The sequence below is a fragment of the Mesoplodon mirus genome (assembly GCF_964341445.2).
Source record: "Mesoplodon mirus genome assembly, chromosome: 7".
Lineage (NCBI taxonomy): Eukaryota > Metazoa > Chordata > Mammalia > Artiodactyla > Ziphiidae > Mesoplodon > Mesoplodon mirus.
The window spans coordinates 56825418-56845974 of record NC_138983.1 but is presented as its reverse complement, the minus strand read 5'-3'; the positions used below and the strand labels follow the sequence as shown (position 1 = coordinate 56845974).

Genomic DNA, 20557 nt, shown 5'->3' with positions numbered 1-20557 from the left:
TCTTGCATCTTGCAACCCCTTCTTTATTGGTTTGGAGCCCAGAAGGGGCTGATCCGAGAGGCCTTGTCCGGCGCAGCCCCCTGAAGTTCCCGGGGAGCGCGAGAGATGGCGACACAGAGCAGCACGGCCGGGCTGCAGAGCGCGAGCCCCATGGCGGTCTCCAGGGGCGGGGGGCGGGGGTCGCGAACCTGGGCTCTGACGTCGGAGGCGGGGCCGACGGCCGTGACGCGCGGGGGTGGGGCTGCGCGCCTTCCCGGACCGGGCGGCGATTCATTCAAAAGGCGCGCAGGTTGCGCGGCCGCCCGTGCGCTCGCCGAGCCGGGCTCGGGCACCGCGTCGGCGTGGGAGCTGGGCTGCTGGAGCTGCCGCGGGGCGGCCAGGTAAGGAGGACGCGCGGAGCCCCAGCCCGGAGTCCGAACCCGGAGGCCGGGGCCAGAGGGATGCGGGCCCGAGCGGCGCCCCCTGCCTCTCAGCGTCCCTGAGGAAGTTCGCCGGCGCGGCGGATGCCGCAGCCCCGGCCCCGCGGCCCCCCGCCCCCGCGGCCTGTCCCGGCGCCTTCCGCGCACGGACCCCCGTCCGTCTCTGAGCTCCCTGCCCGGGGACCTGTGTGTCCTCCGGTCGCGGCTCCAGGCCCGACCGTGCGTGATGGGGAGGCGGCGGCGGAACTTGCAGTTTGAGGAGCCGGCGGGCCCCGGAGACGCCCCGGCCTGGAATACTTGGACTGAGACCAGGACGGGGTGCGGGGCGGGACGGCGGCTCCTCAGTGTGGCTGCGGCGCGGGGCGGCCGGAGGGGGGGTTCTGAACGGTGTCAGCCCGTGACTGTGGATGACACGGCGCGTGAGGCGGCCCAGCCAGGGCGAACGTGTGGCCCGGACACTGCGCGGTGACGTTGGGCCGAGGGGGAGACACCGAGGGGCTCTGTGTGTCTCTGACAGGCGGAGTGTGTGCGTTTGACTGTGTGAGAGAGACACCCCGGGTCACTACGGGTGACCGTGACCCCAGCCCACTGTGAGTGAGACCCCGGGTTACTGGGGTCACTGAGTGTGTGTGTGGCCTGGGGTGTGACCAGGACCGGGCCAGGGCCCTCATGAACGTGAGTTAACATGGTATAGAGGGGGAGGAACCCCAAGTGACTGTGAGAACCAGCCTCTGAAGCACTGGGGTCACAGTGTGCTGTGGGGTCATGTAGTGCAGAGTGTGTGTGTGTGTGTGTGTGTGTGTGTGTGTGTGTGTGTGTTCGCGTCTGCACCTCAGGGAAATGAGTAAGACGCAGAAAGAGGAGGGACCTCAAACACCTACTAGCAGATGGGGGCTGGAAGGAGAGGGGCCAGGGAGGGGACAAGGGTCTCTCCAGGACTGTCCCCAAGAGGGCGTCCCTCAGGAGCTCAGTTTAGTGAGGGGGGTGGACCCTGAGTGACTTGCCCTGGCAGAGGGAGAGGGGCCAAGGCTGAGGGGCATCTGGTGGGTTGATACGTCTGGCAGCAGCTGAGGGCCCCTGAGGTAGCCTCAGGCTCCATCTTTCTCTCTCTTTTTCTGACACACACACACACACACACACACACTCTCTCTCTCTCTCTCTCTCTCTCTCTCTCTCTCCCCCCGAGAGGCCTGGCTAAGCTCTGTCCCTGGTAACGTGTATTCTCACTGGGCCCAGGCATAATCTTTTTTTTTTTTTAACACTTTTAATTTTATTTATTTATTTTATTTTTGGCTGTGTTGGGTCTTCGTTTCTGTGCGAGGGCTTTCTGTAGTTGCGGCAAGCGGGGGCCACTCCTCATCGCGGTGCACGGGCCTCTCACTATCGCGGCCTCTCTTGTTGCGGAGCACAGGCTCCAGATGCGCAGGCTCAGTAGTGTGGCTCACGGGCCTAGTTGCTCCGTGGCATGTGGGACCTTCCCAGACCAGGGCTCGAACCCGTGTCCCCTGCATTGGCAGGCAGACTCTCAACCACTGCGCCACCAGGGAAGCCCCCCAGGCATAATCTTGCTCTCAGATCCTGCCCGCCCTCGCTGGGCCTCAGTTTCCCTGTCTGCACACTGAGGTGTTGGGCTGTGAATGGAATGTGAATCATCACTTCGGGATCCTCAATTGTTTTGGGGTCAACTGTCAACTGTCTCTGTTCTCCCCTACCTCCCTTCAGGCAGAAAGACTGCAGTAGGGGGTGGGGGCAGGCTGTCTGCTGGGGACAGAGTGGCCCAGGGGCTGCGCCCAGGTGCTGGAGACAGGGTTGGAAGCACAGCTCCTCAGATCACGCCGAAAATTCTGACCCATAAACATTGACTTCTCTGGTGTCCATCTCCTTTCTTCAGTTCCCTTCTTGGGGGGAGAGGGGGCATGTTCCTGGGGGGCATGAGTCGCCTCTGCTTTGGAGAGCTGGAGCAGGCCCTCTTCACCATCTGGGCTAGACCCTCCTGAGGCCCCCACCCACACAAGAGGGTCTGTTGGGTTCGTGCAAAGTGGAATGGAAATCAGGCTCCCTAGCCCAGGAGAGGTGAGGAGACACCTGCTGAAGGATCTGCACGTTCCCTCCTCTGCTGTCATCCTCTAAAAACGTTGATGGCATTCTGGGTCGGGGAGAGAGTTGGGGAGACAGTGCCAGGTGCTGTGCTGAATGCTTTATGGTGTGCTCTTGTTGAATCCTCACAGTGGCTCTGAGATGTGTTGACTGTTTTTCAGAGAAGGAAACAGAACCTCAGAAAAGTGAAGTGATTGCCCAAGGTCACACAGAGTCAGGACAGTGCCAGGACTGGAATTCAGGTCTCCTGTGCCTGAAGCCCTGTAAGATGCTTGGAGAGGGCCACTCCCCTTCCTAATATCTGCTCATGGCTTATCTGGGCTTCCTTCTCTCAAACGCAGGCTGGCAACATGACCTCGGCAGGGTGTGCCATTGTGAGTTCTGAGTGTGGTGTACACATGTCTAGAACATAAGGGATGGCTGGGTTTCATGGTCTTCCTGTTCCTCTTCCTCCTCCCTCCCCCTACCTCTCACCTCCTAGCCAGAGGTCACCAGAAAGTCCTGTCTCCTGCCTTCTAGAGCCTGTAACTGGCTTGGGGAACGTCCATGTGGCTCTGAAGAATGTTGGGAGTCAGCAGCATAGCCCAGGCTCCAAGAGTAGCCGGAGAATCGAGAGTCCCACTTGACCTTCACCATACCTGAGAGGCCCTGTGCCCCTGCTCAGAGTTGTTCGAGGGGCACTTTCCCCAATCCACCCACACACTGCGGGGGTTGAGGGACAGGCTAGGAGTGACCTTGAGCTTGTGCCTACCCTCTCAGGGCCTCAGTGTCCCCATTCTTCCCTGAGGCCCCTGCTAGCTCTGTCCACTGCTGCTGCTTTGCCGAGAGCTGGAGCTGGGGATCCGGGTGTCCCTCTGTCCTCTCTGGAATGACTGGAGTTGTGCTTCTTGGGGCTGATCAGAATAGCTGTCTTGGTCTCCTGGGGCTGAGCCTGAGTTATTTCCATCCCCAGCAAAGAGGTGGAAATAGCTCAGGGTCCTGGAAGGGGAGGGAGAGGGGAAGGGTTAACCAAGGGTTAACCTCCTCTTCTGGTCCCAGCCCCACCCTGTGCCCTGCCCAAGCCAAACCTTTTTGGAAACTTGTGCTGCCTGGACCACAGGGATGGTGGTGGGGCCCAGCTGGGTTTCCAGTGTGGCCCCGGTTGGGACTCGTGTGATACAGTTGCTAGAGGCAGGTGCCCATTTCGGGCCAAGGAGGGGAAGCTTTCAGCCCCCTTCCCCTGCTCATAGGGTCAGCCTCATTTTACAGAGGGAGAGACGAGGTTCTGAGAAGTGCTGGGACTTACCAAGGCCCCGCACAACCCTGATGTTCTGGCTCTCACCCTCTAGACAGGGAACCTACCTTCTGTCCTGCCACACGTCCCCCAGCAGACTGGACGTGGCCCAGGACTGGAAGCAGGCCTGAGACATGCCTTTGCAAAATCAGGGCGTCTCTTACGTTCCAGCTCGGGCCTTGCTGTCTTTGCCCAGACTCCTGTATTGGCCTCTCTGCCCCTGTTTCCAGTTCCCTCACACACGGTGCCAGAGTGGCCTCCCTAAGGTAACTTGTACTGTTTGCCTGCAAAATATAGTCCAGACTCCTCATCCTAGCATCGAGGTTTTCCTTCGAGGACCCTTTTGAACTTTACATTTTCACCCTCATCCCTCCCTACCAGATGCCTTGGTTGTACTCTGCCTTTGCATTTGCTGTCTCCCCTTTCTAGAACCCTCCTGACCATTCAGGGTACAGCCCCAGCCCCACCGCCTCCCCCAGGAAGCCCTCCCAGCCCAGCGTTAGTCCTTCTTCATTGTGTGGTCCATGTGCCACATGTCCCCCCTCACCTTTGGGAATAGGCACAGGGGTGGGGTCCTCATGGGCACCACACGCCCAGCTGGGTGGGGCCGGCCTGGCCAACAGCCTCTCCTCTCCCCCTGCCATACCTGTGTTGGCCAGGCCTCTTCCTGAGGAAGGGCAGCCATCGTAGGCTGAGGGCCTACTGTGTGCTAGGATGCACAGGGAGGTTGGTACCCAGGGTCTCCAGTGCTCCCGAGCGTGTGCTGGGGGTTAGGGGCGAAAACTCAAGGCCACTCCTGTGCGTAGGGGCCAGTTTGGTGCTTGCCCTGGACTCCTCAGGCAAGGCTCTCATTCTGGGCCAGCAGAGACGCTCCCCCCTGAGGCCCTAATGTGTGTTAGGCCCTGGGTGTGGGGCTCCTTGCAGCAGCACTGGCAGGGCATCCCTTTCCTTCCAAAGCGGCTCAATGGGGAGCCCAGACTCAGAGGGCAGAAGGGTCCAGTCCTAGTCTGAGTCACACAGTCACTGGTGCTGGAGTCTGGCACTCAAGCTCGTGCCCAGCCCCCAGCCCCATCTCCACCAGGCGCCAGGTGGGAGGCCAGGGTTGTCTGACAACTTTGGTGTCAGTTTTCAAAGAAGGACCAGGCTGGCTATCTGCAGGGGGAGGAGGAAGTGGTGGTAGGGCTGCTCAGGCCCACTCCCTCCGTTATAGGGCCAGCCCTTCTGCCAGGTTAGGCAGGAGGGCTGGACCAGAGGGGGAGGCATTTTGCCTGAGATCAGCCAGCAGCGCCCCCCACCCTGCCCTGACTCAGGACTGGGACATGACCTCTGGCAGACCTTAACACCCAGTTGGGGCAGCAGGGAAGACGGAGGTGCCGAGGCTGCATCCCTGCTGTGTGTTCAGCCCTGGGTAGGACCATGAGGCTCTCATCCTCAGCCTCATGCCCAGGTCATCAGCAGCCCCGTGCAGGTACAGGCATTGAGAAGAGGGCCCAGAGACAGGAAGGGACTTGTAGGACTCCAGTGTCACTGGGATCCTAACCCAGGTATGTTTGCCTGGAAGGCCAGAGCTTTTTCCCAGGCCACCCTGGGAAAGATGAGTGCTCTAATAATAAACTGCCCATGTGGCTCTGAGTGTGTGCCCTGGCTGCTTGACACAGGAGAGGGATGGAGGGGCCTCTGCAGCCAGTTAGAGGCAGGGTCTGAGTGTGTGGGTGGAGAGAGAAGTAAGGAGGGCTTCCAGAAGGAGGGACCTAACTTGGACCTGGACACCCTCACGGTAAGAAGGAGCAGTGAGCGCAGGGATGGAGCCGTGCCCCACCTCCTGCGTGCACTTGCTGCCTCCCCTTCCGTGCCCCACCTCCTGCGTGCACTTGCTGCCTCCCTCCCTGAAGGGGACTTCGAACAATGATGGCTGAAGGGGCCAGGAGAGGGGCGGGTCCACCCTGACAGGGAGGCTGGGAAGGCTTCCTGCAGGAGGTGGCACCTGGGCTGAGGCCTGATTGTAAGAAGAGTCGCTGTTCCCTGATGAACCATGGATCCTTCAGCCGTGCCAGGAGGTCAGCTGGACAGGCACAGTTGTCCCAAATCACAGGGGCGGAAACAAGTTCAGGGATGTAGGGCTGGGTCCTGACTGCTCAGCACCCCTCGCCTTCCTGACTGTGGCTTCAGTTGGCGTGGGAGCAGGTGGACACAGGCCTGTGTAAGGGCTGGGAAATGGGCATCCAGGGTCCACCTGGCGAGTCCAAGACTCATCCACCCATGCTGGTGGGACTGATGTTGGGTTCCCCAAGCACTCTTGCCTGCTCCCGAGCCACTGGGTGACCTTTGTTGGTTGCTGCTTGGTTCTGAGCTTGGCTCCTCCTCTGGCCCTTGCAGGCTGTTGAGGACTGGTGCTCAGGAGAGGCCTGGTCAGGCCAGGCCCTGACCAGTATTACTTACAGTGGGCTCCATTTATCCCCTCAGCATCCCTGGAGACAGGGACCAGAACCCCTGTTTGCAGGGGAGGACCCTGAAGCTCAGGGTGGGTGAGTAACTTGCCCAGGGTCACAGAGCTCCTAAGTGATGACCTAGAGCTTGAGCCCAGGTGTGACTGCTCCGGGTCCAGCCTCCCCCTCAGGCTGACCTCCATCCTCAGGCTCTGTTGGTTAGGGCCTGACCTGGGATTGCTGGGGCCAGGGCAATCTCTTTCCCCAGCACCTTGAGTCTGGAGGAGGAGTAGGAGAACGGGGCAGGCTGGGCCTGTGATCTCCCCTCAGTCTCTCTCAAAGCCTCCCCAAGTCAGCCTGGTCGGGGCTGAGCAACTCTGGGCGCCCTGGCACAGTAGTGATCGGTACAGATGCGCGGCCGGGGCAGGAGGCAAAGGTGGCTTCTCGGAGGAGAAGGTAGCAGTGGCGAGAGCTGGTGGGCAGTGGGGTGTCCTCCAGCCCTCCTAGCGCTTTGCCATCCTGTCCTGGGAACTGGCGCGGCCTCCCTGCAGGAAGGCTCTGGTTCTGAGTGCTTGGGTGCTGGGCTGGAGCAGGGCGTGTGGGAACAGCGGGAATGCCAGGTCTGGGGTGGCAATAGCAGGGGCTGCCAGCTGCCTGTCCCCACTCCGCATGGGAAACCTTGTCTCCTTTCAGACTAAGTGGTTACAGGGTACTACTCTGAGTCTCAGTTTCCTCATTTGTGAAGCCTGGAACCCTGTCTTTGAGGCCTGGTAAGGGAATGGGCATGTAGTAGGTTCTTAGTGAGGGGTGTTGGGGAGCCCCAGCTCTGCCTCAGAGACGACTGTCTGGTTTGGGCCCCTGCCACACCCCCCAGCCCCAGGCTTAGGCCAGGGAGGGGGCAGGGATTGCATCTGCACCCAGACTGGGAGGGGCTGGGTGGGCCCTGTCTGGCTGCCTCAGCCCTTTTCTTAGCCTTAAGGGCCAATTAGCCCCCTCGGCCCCACCTGCCCACCTCACACCCCTGAGCCTTCTAAGCCCGGGCCTGGTGGGGGGCCAGGGAGCAGCTGCTGCCTGGTGTGCCTGGAGTCCTCACCCCAGGGTTGTGACCTGGGAGATCTTGGCTGCCTGAGGCTGGGCTGGGCGTGGGAACGGGAAAGCCCTTCTCACTGAGTGGCCCTGAGGCAGCCTCTGCACATCTCTGGGCTCCCAGCCCCACATTCGTCCTAGGGAGCTGGGCTCTACCCTGGGATCTTCCTCTTCCCCCTCCTTCCCTGGGCTTCCTGCTTCTCACAGGTCCCAGTGCCTTTTCCTACTGGAGCTGTGGTAGACTAGGGCACTAGGCATGCAGGAAACCTCAGAGGCCCCAGAGACCCCCGTGGCGGCAGTACCTCCTTCCCTGGCGCCTGCCCGCGCGCTTTGTAATAGTCTTTCAGGTGAGCCGCCTCCTGTGTGCCGCCAGCTCCCTAGTCTCTGCCATCAGGTTGGCAAACGCTCAGAACATCTGTTTTGCGCCAGGCCCTGGGACAGGCTCCTGGGTAGGAGGGGCCAGAGTGAGGTGGGAAGCTGTCAGGTAGGCCTGGGCTCCACCCCTGCCTTACCTCCCCCTGGCTGGGTGACCCAAGGCCACAACCTCAGTTACCCAAGGGTGAAGCAGGGACGCTCACCTCTCCTGTGAGGAGTGGAGGCAACCCAGGGTGAGGGCCTGGCCCAAGGCGATGGGAGTCTGTTCCCTTCCCTGTGAGGGCAGAGGATGAAAAGGAGGCAATGCCTAGCTGTCCTCACTACCGCCCACTGTGGGCACTGCCCTACTTCAGCCCCAGTTGCCAAGGAACCACTGGCTTCCTTGCTAACCTGGATTTCTCTATTGATGGGCGGCCTTTGTCTTCCTGCCTAGGGTGCAGCCACTGCCGAGAAAGGCCTGTGTCCAGCTGTGTTTCCAGGCAACCCTAGCCCCTGGAGGCTGCAGGGAGGTCCCCAGGCCCTCAAGCCACTGGCTGGGAAACAGAAATACCTGCCCCGCACCCCCTGCTCCAGGTGGGTACCTGCTTCCCACCTCATCTCCCCAGCCCTGCCTCACTTGGCAGGCGGCCCAGCAAGCCCTCTGAGAAGCAAGCTGTTCCGCACCTCTCCCTCCCCCGCTAACCTTTCAAGGCCCTGGGGGAAATGCAGCCTTCTCAGCTTGCAGCCTAAGCTTGGTGTGACCTGGGATCTGACCACCAACCTTTTCTCTCCCTTGCTACACCCTCCCAACCCCCCAGATTGTCAGTGTGTCTCATCAGGCACCTCCCGTGTACCAGGCTCTGCGCCAAGCATTGTACATAAATATGAGAATCTCGTTTGTACCTCGTACCTCCCATCGAGTGTGTGCCATAACCCCCTCCACGATTTACACGTGGGGAACCTGAGGCACGGTGAATGCTTAGTGAGGGCCTGCTCTGTGTCGGGCTCTGTGCTGAGCATTTAATGTGCCTTCTCTCGGCCTCACAACAGCCCTCTGAGGGATGGGGAATGGGGGTGGGGTCCACAGCACAGAGCCAGTGAAGAGCAGAGCAAGGAAGGCTGGTTCTCCCCAAGTCAGGCAAGGGCTTCAGATCCGGGTTCAATCCCCCACCCCGAGCCCAGCCTTTAGGCTTCTTTTTTTTATTTTTTTTTATTTTTTTTTACAACTTTATTGGAGTATAATTGCTTCACAACGGTGTGTTAGTTTCTGCTTTATAACAAAGTGAATCAGTTATACATATACATCTGTTCCCATATCCCTTCCCTCTTGCATCTCCCTCCCACCCTCCCTATCCCACCCCTCCAGGCGGTCACAAAGCACCGAGCTGATTGTCAGCCTGGTCCCTGGCCCTCTCGACCTTGGGAGAAGGTGGACCCTCTCCTGAGTGCCTTTTCTGACCCCCCGGTTCAGCACATACCTCTTCACGTGCTGGGCACCCGGCACGGGGGCAGCACGTCAGTGGGAAAGGGGTGGGTGCGTAGCCTGGTCACACCCAGGGTGAGGACTGCACAAGTGAGGTGGTGGTTGGGGGCTTCCAGGAGGAAGTGACTTCGAGCTAAGCTCTGAAGGAAGGGTAGCTGTCAGTCGGGTGATGGGAGGGGTTTCTGGGCAGAGGAAACAGCAGGTACCAGTGCCAGGTGAGAGAGGCAAGTGTGGGGGACAGAGAGAAGCTCAGAGTGGCTGGAGTTGTGGGGAGGGACAGGGGTCAGATCTGGGTGTTCAGACGCCTAAGCTGCGGGGGGCTGAAGAGGAGGCCAGGGGTCAGGCGAGGGGTGGGGTGAGCATGGAGCCGTGGGAGACCCTCGGAGGAGGCCACCGCGGAGGCGGGTGAGGCTGGAGAGGGAATGCGCGGAGATGGGGCCCCAGGCTGGGGCCGGGTGACCCCATGAGCTTCAGTTCTGGGAAAGGGGAAGCTGCTGAGGCCTGAGGAGGCCCCGGGTGGTGACACAGCTTCCTCTTTCTCTGAGGCCTCCGAGGCTGCACCTCCCTGGGGCTCTGGCACCTCCCGCTTGGGGCCCTGGTCGCAGCTTTGCTAGTTGGCTTTCTTCCAGGGAGTTTCTGGTTCTAATGGTTTGGGCGTTTTTTTGGAGGGTGGGGATGGGCTGAGTGTGAGGAACCCTTCCCCCCGCCCCACGCCCCATGCCCCCGTGAACCTGTTTTCTGGAGGCCTCCTGCTCCAGACACCAGGGCAGGGTTTTGTGGTGAGTGAGACAGACATCCCTGCCCTCGCTACTGTCTGGTGGAGGGGGGCGGGGGCAAGCAACAAACAAGTAAGCAAACAAACAGTCATAAGCCTTGGTGGGAGGTGCAGAGGGAAAGAAGGGGTGACGGAGGAAATCACATGACCTACGTCAGGCTCGTTACCTCGTTTAAACCTCGTGACAGCCTTGCTCTGGGACATAAACATCCCCATCTTGCAGGTGAGGAAACTGAGACCCAGCAAGGTGAAGCAGGGGCTCAGGTCCCCCAGGGAGTTGGTGACAGTGGGAACAGGCCCCAGGCTGAGATTTCAGGGAGGAGTGGCCTCTAAGCTAACTTCCTTCTCTGCCCCTGGGGTCTTGAAGGGTGGTTCTCCTCTGCCAGGAGCCCTGAGGCCAGAGAAGACCACCACCACTGCGGCTGAGGGTCTGCCCATCTTTGACAGCCCTCCCCCAGGAAGCCCTCAGGAGGTGCCCCGAGGTGCAGGGCTTTGGAAGGTCACTGATTGCCCTGCCTTCTGGAAGGCAGAGGGGTGGGGATGGAGCCTTCTCAGACTCCCCTCCCCCAGCCAAGGGGCTTGATCTGAACTTGCTTTTCAGTCAGGGTTCCAGGGCTCAGAGCATAGGTGCTGGAGGCTGGGTGGGGAGAAGGTGCAGAGAGGAGTCAGAGCAGCAGGGGTCCACGTGCGTGCAGGGGGTATCTGGGTGGAGGCCAGTGGCTGCCTGACTGGGCAGGTCCTCTGGGGGCTCAGGCTGATTGTGGGGGCTGGGGGAGCTGCTGTAAGCAGAGACTCAGGCAGCCAGACTGGAGTAAGTGCTGGTTTGGGGTAATTAGAAAGCACATAATTAGAAGGCGTCAGGGCGCTAGGCAGCGAGTGTCTGTGAATGTGCCTGAGTGGGCCCTCGCTGGCTTTGAGTCTGGGCCTTTGGACCCCACTTCCCTCCTCGAAGTCTTGAGACCATAGCTCCCCGTCTGTCTGGAGGTGAGCAGCTGCACAGCCCCTCCCTGTGGGCTCAGGTCACCCAGCAGGTGCCAGTCACGGCCAGGGGTGGGACTAGGAGGGAGTCTCTCCTCGGTGGCTGTTGGGTCTCTTACTTTCCATCCCTGCCCCAGCTCTCTAGCCCACCCTGGGGATATGGACGGGTGCTGGGTCTGGGGGCTGGACAGGGCCACGGGGCCAACCTGAGGCCTTGGGGCTCGTGGTCAAGTCTGTGGGTGAGCTCCCATGAAGAACCAAGGAGGGGGCCATGGAGAGATGGGCTTGAGTAGGAACTGGGCCTGGGCAGGGGGGACACTTGTGACCATGTTGGAGGAGGGACCGGTGGAGGATGGGTCAGAGGATGCCACCTGTTGGGTGCTGACTGCCAGGGTGCAGCCTTCACTCTACTCTGTGGTTGGACCTTCTGTCCCAGGTTTTCCCCTGAGCTGGCCTTGGGCCGAGAGCCACTGCCAGTGACCTGGAGAGTCCTGAGGATAGTGTGACCACTGCCCCAGCCCCTCCCCTGGGTGTAATTCAAACCCCTGGCCCGCCAAGGTCTGTGCCAGGCCAGGCCCACAGCACAGCCGGATCAGTTTCCTCCGGCTCCTTTTCCTGGTGGGAAGTCCGGGCCGCCTGTAGGCCAAGGGGCTCTCGGCTCTTCCGTGACCTGGGGTTTACTGCAGGCAGTGCTTCTCCTGCCAGGCTGGGTATCAGACAGCCCCGGGGTTCCAGGCAGGGCCCCCTCAACATGCTGGGCTTGGCTGCTCGAGGCTGCCCCTTGGGGTTCAGAGGCTGCCTGTGGCCTGTGCCTGAGGCCCTCCATATACACTCCTCCCTCACCCTCCTGAGCCTGGAGACAGGCCTCCTGGAAAGAGGTCATTGAACTCCCTTGTTCTGCCACTATCCCTTTTGTGCAATCCAAATTTTTCTTCCTGTTCTTCCAACCTCGTCCTCCTCGGGCTGGAGACTTTTCTACAGAGGAGGCCACACCCTTGAGCCTGGGGGCTCAGCCTCAGGCCCGTGCCCATCACCCTCTGTGCCCTCACATGCCTTATTTGGTTTCTTGGCACTTCCCTCCATCTGGCACGGGACACTCACTGTTTATCTGTTGGTCGTTGGTTTCCCCTGGGGTGTGAGTTCCCTGAGGACAGGGACAGCGCCTGTCTTGTTCATACCTTTTCCCGTGCTGAGGGCAGTGCCCAGCACACAGCAGGTGCCCAAGAGAAGACAGAAGGCTTGAATGCTGGCTGCCACTCCCCACCCCTACCTACAGGTCTGCCCGCGGCTCAAGAGATGCAGTCAGACACATCCCAGATCTCTGGAGAAGTCTGCCAGGCGGGACCGTGGGACCCATGGGAGGACCAGCATTGTGATGGGGTTGGGGGTGGGGGAGCTTTGGGGAAATGGAAGTCTAGAGAGGCTTCCACAACAAGAGGCCTTTGTGTTGGGCTTTGAAGTGTGACAGAAAAGGCCTTCCTTGGAGCAGAAACAGCAAGAGTGAAGGCAGAGAAGCAGGAGAGGCGGGCATGCTTGTGGGCCCCAAGGAGTTCTGAGAGGCAGGAGCCTGAGAGCTGGGGATGCAAGCGGGGAGGCCGGGCGTGGGGTCACTGTTAGCGCTCTCGTTCCTCCCACCCCCGGGGCTGAGGCTGTAGGCTGTAGGCTTCCTTCCTCCCCTGCTCCCCTGCCCGGGCCTAGGGCAGCTGGCTGTTTATGGAAGAGGCAGGAAGCCCTTCCTCCTCTGGGAAGCTGCCCTGGGAGGCTGGCCCCAGATAGGGTGCCCCCATCTCTGCTAGGGCCTGCAGTGGACCAGAAGGCGGGGCCGGTGGGTGTAGGCCAAGCCGCCCCAGCATTCTGCCCGCCCAGCGACACCTCTCGATGTTCCTTTCCAGCCCTGTCCTGGAAGGAGGACGGCAGCTGCCTGCCTGCCTGCCTGTCCCATCTCTGTCTGAGCCTCCCCTCCATCTGCCTGAGGCTGGCGACCCACTGGGGCTTGAGGATGAAGCTGAGCCCACCGCACTGGCTCCTGTCCTGCCTCCTTGTGGTGAGTTGGGGATGGGACCGTGGGGGAAGGTGAGTCCTGAGCCCTGCACTCAGGAACCTCGTGCCGCGGCGGGTGCTGGGGTTGGTTACGTGGCTCTTCTTTTGAAGAATCGAGGCAGTCTGACCCTAGGAAGCGCCTCCTGCCCCACGTGCTCTTGGTGCCCTTGGCCTCCCAGTGTTTTGCTGGAGCCGGGTCTAGGGCCTGAGGAGGTCTCTAACACCTTCCGTGTGACATTCCCTCTGCCCTTCAGGGTAGCTGGCTCTACGCTGTGCCTGCCCCAAACTGCGGCCCAACTGGAGGACTGGGGGATCGCCCCTGCAGGCAGGATTCATGGCAGATAGTTCACACCTGGAATAGGAAGAGAGGGAGCTCCGAGAGGAATAGGGGGAGGACACGAATGGAGAAGATCCTTCCTTTGGGGCCTGTCATGCCCTGTGTGGGTCCCAGGGTGTAAACGGGCTGGCCTTTTGTTGTGGGAACATCACGGAGGAGGATGTGGTCCCAGAGACTCAGCCAAGGCCCCGAGGCACCATCTGCAGCCTCGGCCCCAGGGATGATGAACTGAGGCTGGTTAATGATATTTTCAGCTGTGGTGTGTGGACCAAGGCAGCAGGAAGGGGTGCGGAACCTGAGAGAGGAATTCGGAAGAATTTCCTCCTCATCATCCTGGTTAGCTAGAAGGGCATGACTCACAGACCCAGGGGCTCAAGATCCTGATCTGGCCCTGTCTGAGGCGTTTCAGCACTTTCCAGAAGCAGATGTGGTTCTCCCCTTGCCTAGGCAATGGCAATGCAGCAGGTCTGGGACAGGCAGATTTTACTTGTAGCACAAGGGATTGAGGTTAGAGAGTGTCCCCAAAGCCTGGGGGTGGCCCTGTATATTGGTGGTCCTTGTGCCTGGGGTGACTGAAAGTGGGTGGGGGGTAGGTGGCCCCAGAGATGCCATGTCCCAGTGCTTTCCGCTCCCTCAGTGTGTCCTGCCCTCTTTTCTTCCAGCTGTTGCCCTGGCCTCTGGCCACTGCCACATCAACAACCCCTTGGCCGTGCCCACCCGGCGAGGAGCCCAACCTGGTGAGCTCGCCCTGCCCATCCACCTCTCCTGGGAAGACTGTTGAGGGCCAGGGGCAGGGACCTCAGGCCTGGCTCCTGGCTTTGTTCTCACTCTTTCCCTCCTGCAGGAACCAGGGCAGGGCACATTATGCAGGTCCTGCCCCCCAGGCACCTTCTCAGCTTCCTGGGGCTCTAGCCCTTGCCAGCCGCACTCCCGCTGCAGCCCTCGAGGGAGGCTGGAGGCCCAGGTGGGCACGGCAACTCGAGACACACTATGTGGAAACTGCCAGCCTGGGTGAGCCATGGGGTGGGGTGTGGGTGTTCATGACCAGGTGACCAGGACTTGAGATCCTGGGGTCCCAGCCTCACTCACCTTAGTGGGCCGCAGTCTTCCCATCTGTGAAATGGGGTGGGTCAGGACCAGTGAGGGTACCCAGTAGGAAGGTCCAGTCTCTTTTTTTTTTTTTTTTAAGGAATTTTGCCTTTTTAAAAATTTATTTATTTATTTATTTATGACTGTGTTGGCTCTTCGTTTCTGTGCGAGGGCTTTCTCTGGTTGCGGCAAGTGGGGGCCACTCCTCATCGCGGTGCGCGGGCCTCTCACTATCGCAGCCTCTCTTGTTGCGGAGCACAGGCTCCAGACGCACAGGCTCAGTAATTGTGGCTCACGGGCCTAGTTGCTCCACGGCATGTGGGATCTTCCAAGACTGGGGCTCGAACCCGTGTCCCCTGCATTGGCAGGCAGATTCTCAACCACTGTGCCACCAGGGAAGCCCCAGCCTCTCTTAAGGATAGTTTTTGGGCTTCAGTAACATCTTCCCTCCCTGCAGGTGGTTTGCCCTGTCAGAGGTCCCCCATGTTCCCTGTCAGCTGTGCTCCTGGACACCCCTGGGTCCTCGTGGCTGTTACGGTGAGTGGCAGGTGGTGGCTAGGACTGGCGTTGTATGTGTGGGGAGGGGTCTGGCGAGCTTGAGCCCAAGGGCCCCGCAGTGTCCGTCTGGGGCAGTGGGGTCCTCACTCCCCTAGCCCAGGGGAGGGTGTGCAGCCACAGGATGTCCAGCAGGTCCACTGGCTGTGTCTTCTCACCCCATTTTTGAGTGGCAGAGACTGTCCAGCAGGTGGCTGCCACAGCTTGGGGCTCACATCCCAACCGGTCTCCTGTCCTAATCCCCTTGAAACAACCCACGTAGCTGAGTGTGAGCACATACGCTTACACACATGCACCTCCTCTCACCTGTTGAGTTGGTCATCTTCTGAGGCACCTAACTCGTGGGTCAGGCTGTGGGGAGGCAGGATCTGGTGTCGCTGTGCCCAGGCATGTGCACCGTTGCCTTTTTTTTTTTTTTTTTTTTTTTTTTTGTGGTACACGGGCCTCTCACTGTTGTGGACTCTCCCGTTGCGGAGCACAGGCTCTGGACGCGCTGGCTCATGGGCCCAACCGCTCCGCGGCATGTGGGATCTTCCTGGACCGGGGCACGAACCCGTGTCCCCTGCATCGGCAGGCGGACTCTCAACCACTGTGCCACCAGGGAAGCCCACCGTTGCCTTTTGTTCACCCCTGTGACTCATCATGAGGGGTGGACAGAGGCCTCAGAGTCTGGCCGTCCTGAGGGCTGAGGAGGCCTTGCTCAGGCTGGCTGACTGGTCAGATGGCCAAAAAGGAGGGTGTGAGTTGCCCTTTACTTCCCCACCATGGTGGAGAGTGGGTGCTCTGGACATGCCGGTACCACCCACTGCCCCGACCCCTGCCCACAGTAACCCGGGCCCTGGGCCTCTCTGAGTGTGTTTCTCTCTGCCTCTGTCTTTCCTCCATGCCTCCATCCTCCGTGTTGCTCAGAGCGGGGGCGACGGGCCCGACGTGGCGTGGAGGTGGCAGCAGGGGCGAGCGGTGCAGGGGAGACGCGGCAGCCTGGGAACAGCACGCGGGCGGGCAGCCCCGAGGAGACGGCTGCCCAGTACGCGGTTATTGCCATTGTGCCCATCTTCTGCCTCATGGGGCTGCTAGGCATCCTGGTGTGTAACCTGCTCAAGCGGAAGGGCTACCACTGCACGGCCCACAAGGAGGTCGGGCCTGGCCCTGGAGGCGGAGGCAGCGGTGAGGCCCAGCCTGGGGCTGGGTGGGGAGGCCAGAGGGCGCAGGCTGAGAACCTACTTGGCCTGGAGAGTCTGACATGGAGAGGCCTGCAGAGGGCTAATCAGGAGAGTTTCCTGGAGGTGCCGCACGTGGGCCGCAGAGGAGACACTGCGGACTGGCAAAGTGGAAGGAAGGGTGAGGCAGCCCGAGGTGGCAACTGGGACGGAGCAGAGGCAGAGCGGAGGTCAAGTGGCTTCAGTGGGATTCCCTCCCTGTGTGAGGCCCTACCCAGCTGTAAGGGCCTGGACTCCTCAGGGGCTGCAGTTGTGTGTGTGGTTCAAGGGTTGGACTGCTTTCTGGGTACTCAGGGTGTCCTCCGACCTCTGGCCTGAAGGGCTGGCAGGGCAGCTGTCCTGGACAGGAACCATGAGAGGCTCAGGTTTCAGCTCCAGGCTGTGGTTTGAGTTACGAGCCCTGGACCCAGAGGGAGAGACATGTTCCTCCTGCCCCTACCCCAGGGCCCTGGGTCCCTTTTCTTCTTCCCCTTACCCCCCGGCTCTGTCCCCCGAGGGCCAGTAGGGCCGGGATCCCACATGCACATAACACTGCTCACAGAAATTGGGGGCCAAGTCAAGATAGAATGGTGCCTGCCATGCCAGCACCCTTTTCAACCTCTGACACTGCAGTCTGCAGCAGGCAGGAGGGGGACAGGCGCTTTAGGCAGGCAGGAAAGTGGCAACTCAGGCCATTTTGCCTGGAACTGCACTTGTTTTCCTGGCCTAGGACTCAACCTTTAACTGTTGGCTGTTGCCTGGGTGCGAGCCCTAGGAGTTCTGTTTGCTGCTGGCCCAGGAATGATTGCATGGCCCATTCTCATGCCCTTGAGGTTCGGGTCCTCAGTTAGTTATACCGACAGGGCAGTCAGTATGCACGGAGGTGATAGGCCTGGGATGGCAGAGTTTGCCGGGGCTGTTGGAGGTTCTGGGCAGAGAGGCAGCCCACAGCTCCCTGAGGCTAAAGAGAGGAGAGGGCAGGCCCTGGGAGAGGCTGGTTCCCTCATCCCACACACTCTGCAGGGACGGTGGAGTTCAGATGGCCCTGAAACCGCTAAGCCCCTGATGCTGCTGGGTGCAGGGAGCAGTGATGCTGAGTAAGTAGTGAAGGCGATAATGGGCTCAGAATCAGAGCTGAGGCCCTTAGGTACGCATAGAGCCAGGCCAGGGGTGCCCTCTGCTGCCATGTCCTGGTGTAGCCTGTGAGTCCAGAGTGTCCCCCTGCCTCCTTCCCTAGGGTCATGGTCCTCTGTTCTTCCCCAGGGGTCAACCCTGCCTACCATACTGAGGATGCCAATGAGGACACCATTGGGGTCCTGGTGCGCCTGATCACAGAGAAGAAAGGTGAGGGGGGAGGTCTGACCCCATCCCTCCCAGAGCTCTGCCCTGCCCCTCCCGCCGGGATACCTCAGGCCAGCGTGCCCCACTCTGACCACTGTGGCTCATGGTGCTGCCGCCTCTCTGCCTGCTCTTGCCTGGTGAGAGGTGGAGGAAAAGGCACACAGCCTGGGCCAGGGAGGGGGTGGCGGGTAGGTAGGGGGATTTGTGCTGGGGCAGGAGGTTGGGGGGAGTGTCCCTCACGGCCCAGAGCCGGGTTCTGACTACAGCTGCCCACAGAGAATGCGGCGGCCCTGGAGGAGCTGCTGAAGGAGTATCACAGCAAACAGCTGGCGCAGACCAGCCACAGGCCTCTGCCCAGGTGAGTGGGCAAGGAGGGCCCCAAACCACAGGTAATCAGCCTGCCTCCTGGGGGCTCACCACTTGGGTATGTTGCCCCTCCTGTCACCCTGCTTCCCTACCTCCTGGGGTCTCCTGGGCCTGCCCTGCCCCAGTGACCACTCCCACCTGTCTTCCACAGGCTGCCGCCGGGCCCACCCAGCATGCCGCACGTCTGCCTGCATCGCCACCACCTCCACACTGTGCAGGGCCTGGCCTCCCTCTCTGGCCCCTGCTGCTCCCGTTGTAGCCAGAAGTGGCCCGAGGTGCTGCTGTCCCCCGAGGCTGCAGCTGCCACCGCTCCTGCTCCCAGACTCCTGCCCAACCCAGCCAGGGCGCCCAAGGTCGGGGCCAAGGCAGGACGCCAGGGCGAGATCACCATCTTGTCTGTGGGCAGGTGAGGAGGGCATAGACACAGCAGGGTGCCACGACGTGACATGACAGCTCAGGGAGGCAGGGCCCTAGCCTGATCCGTGAACAGTGGGTTCAGTGGTGGCCTCACCCTTCCTGGCCTCAGTGGACCTCTTTGCAGTGGGGGCGGCCAGGGAAAAGCCAGGTCTTCCTAGCTACGCTCTCTCACATGGAGTCCTTGGGCCCCCAGGGCAGGGTCATAGCGCCCCCCCATCACACCTGCGCCGCCTTAGGCTAAGAGCCTGTCCACCTGCAGCCTAATGTCGGGAGGTGCTGGGAGCTTGTCAGTGGGTGGGAAGACGTGGGGAGGGCTCATGCTCTGACCCATGAACTTGCTGTGTGACCCTGGCGGGTGCTGCGCCCTCCACACCTGGGGTCCCCCCTCTAATGGAGGATGATCGCACTACTTCTCCTCACAGGTTCCGTGTGGCCCGAATTCCTGAGCAGCGGACGAGTTCGGTGGCCTCGGAGGTGAAGACCATCACGGAGGCCGGGCCCTCAGTGGGTGATCTCCCTGACTCCCCACGACGTGGCCTCTCTAGTGAGCAGCGGGTACTGCTGGGAAGTGGTGGAAGCCACCCTAAATGGCTGAAGCCCCCAGCAGAGAACAAGGCCGAGGTGAGGACCAGAGGGGAAAGGTGTCTGTTGGCACCTGTGCCAACCCCGACTCCAGATGGGGCAGGCAGGGGTGGAGGTACAGAAGGCTACTGCCTCCTGGGGACTCACCACTTGGGTATGTTGCCCCTCCTGTCACCCCGCTTCCCCTTCACTACCTCCTGGGGTCTCCTGGGCCCTAGTTTGGGGCCCTCGCCCACCTGCCCACTCACCTGGGCAGAGGCCTGTGGCTGGTCTGCGCCAGCTGTTTGCCGTGATACTCCTTCTTGGAGTCCAGAAGCCCCCTGACAGCTCTGACCCCTCACCCCTGTCCCCCAGGAGAACTGCTATGTGGTCCGGCTGAGTGAGAGCAACCTGGTCATCTGAGGGGCTGTCTCGTCTGAGGATACTGCAGCCCTGCCCTGGGAGGTTCCGAAGGCTTCCTGGAGGAGGTAGAGCTGCAGCTGAGCCAGTGAGGATCCAGAATGGCCCAGCAGACAGCCAGCCAAGGCCAAGGCCTGGAGGTGGGAGCGTCCACCCCAGTGAGGAGGCAGGCCAGCTGGCCGGCGGGTGCTATGTGCAGGAGCAGGTTGAGAGCCCCTCCCGTCCCTGCCGCCCATGTCCTTCCCTGCAGGATGTCCCTGACACTGTGCCCTGCCCTGGCTGGATCCTAGGAGCCCACAGGGTCCTCTGCACTGCCGGGTGGCTAGGCCTCAGTGGTGGGAGGGGCCCTCTACCTGGCCCCCCTGGCCCCACGCCTTAGTGATGAGCCACCCCTTGCCTCTGTAGAGGGGACCTCCCCTTCCTTTCTGACAGGTCCTGCAAAGGGAGGGGTCAACAAAAAGCCATGAGCTAGGACCCGAGTTCCTGAGTTCTAATCCTGGGCAAGCCCCTGGCCATTACTGGGTCCCAATTCTTCTGACTGTGAAGCAGGGAGAGAGTGGCGTCTCAGTGCCCAGGGCCTTCCAGCATCTTGCAGGCTCTAGGCTGGGTCGTGTAGATGGAGAGCTTGACCCCTTGCCACCCCTCCCACTAGTAGTTTTATCTGGCCCCGTTTTTGCTGCTTCAGGGCCACCACCTTCAAGGCTCCTATGGGGCTGCCCATCCATGGCTCTGCCTACAGAAGGGGCATAATGCACGTGCCTGCCCCTGACCCTGCTGTTTTTATTGAAATTGAAAAAACAGACTTGACCTGGGCAGGGCTGTGGTACAGAGCCCCAACCTGCCCAGCCACCCACAAGATCTCAGGCACTTTGGAGGGTAAGGGGTGAGGCCTCTGGCCTCGGTGGTTTCTGTGTCCCCATGGTGTTGGTGTGTCTGTCCCCTGGCCTGGGCAGTGCGGGCGACTGCCCAGCCCACGTCTCCACTCTGGCTCAGCAACCTCGTTATTTATGTGGGGCTGTGCAGGCATGGGCCCACTGCTGTCCCCGTTTCTCTTATTTATTGAAACTTCGCTGTTGTCCCACCCTTGTGTCTCCACACCCATCCATTTGTTGAATAATAAAAGGTGGGAAAGTAGTGTCATGAGGCGTTTCTTTTTCCCTGTGCCTCTTCTCAGGTCTGCCCATTCAGTGAATAGTTCTGTGTCGGGCTCCGTGTGTGGGACAGGCCATCCCTCCCCTGGCAGCGCCTGCTGTTTGGCAGGTGGACACCAGGCAGCAGCTGAAGTGGGGCCAGAGGAGGCCTCTCAGGTCACCTGGTTCTCACGGAAGGCCCTAGAAGCAG

The 20557-nt window shown here is 60.9% G+C and overlaps 1 protein-coding gene across 2 annotated transcripts; it reads left to right on the top strand.

Annotated features, from left to right (window-relative positions):
• The first annotated feature begins 268 nt into the window (after positions 1 to 268).
• On the top strand, positions 269 to 20350 carry RELT (RELT TNF receptor). Of its 2 annotated transcripts, XM_082627894.1 has the most exons (12): positions 269 to 380; positions 8110 to 8249; positions 12784 to 12935; positions 13931 to 14005; positions 14113 to 14279; positions 14815 to 14894; positions 15822 to 16079; positions 17375 to 17455; positions 17729 to 17810; positions 17970 to 18224; positions 18658 to 18856; positions 19172 to 20350. In XM_082627894.1, exons 3-12 carry the CDS (start codon positions 12891 to 12893, stop codon positions 19217 to 19219), a joined length of 1290 nt encoding a protein of 429 aa, XP_082484020.1. In that variant the 5' UTR covers positions 269 to 380; positions 8110 to 8249; positions 12784 to 12890; the 3' UTR covers positions 19220 to 20350. The 2 variants fall into 2 exon arrangements, with proteins under 2 accessions (XP_082484020.1, XP_082484021.1); XM_082627895.1 differs by lacking the exons at positions 269 to 380; positions 8110 to 8249; positions 15822 to 16079 and having other exon boundaries at positions 12775 to 12935.
• The last annotated feature ends 207 nt before the right edge of the window (positions 20351 to 20557 follow it).

Bases quoted from the DNA above. Each gene is read 5' to 3' on its own strand.
- RELT (XM_082627894.1), top strand. From the start codon at position 12,891: ATGAAGCTGAGCCCACCGCACTGGCTCCTGTCCTGCCTCCTTGTG. The intron at 17,811-17,969 runs GTGAGTGGGCAA...TGTCTTCCACAG, and splicing joins AGCCACAGGCCTCTGCCCAG to GCTGCCGCCGGGCCCACCCA. The intron at 18,857-19,171 runs GTGAGGACCAGA...CCTGTCCCCCAG, and splicing joins CAGCAGAGAACAAGGCCGAG to GAGAACTGCTATGTGGTCCG.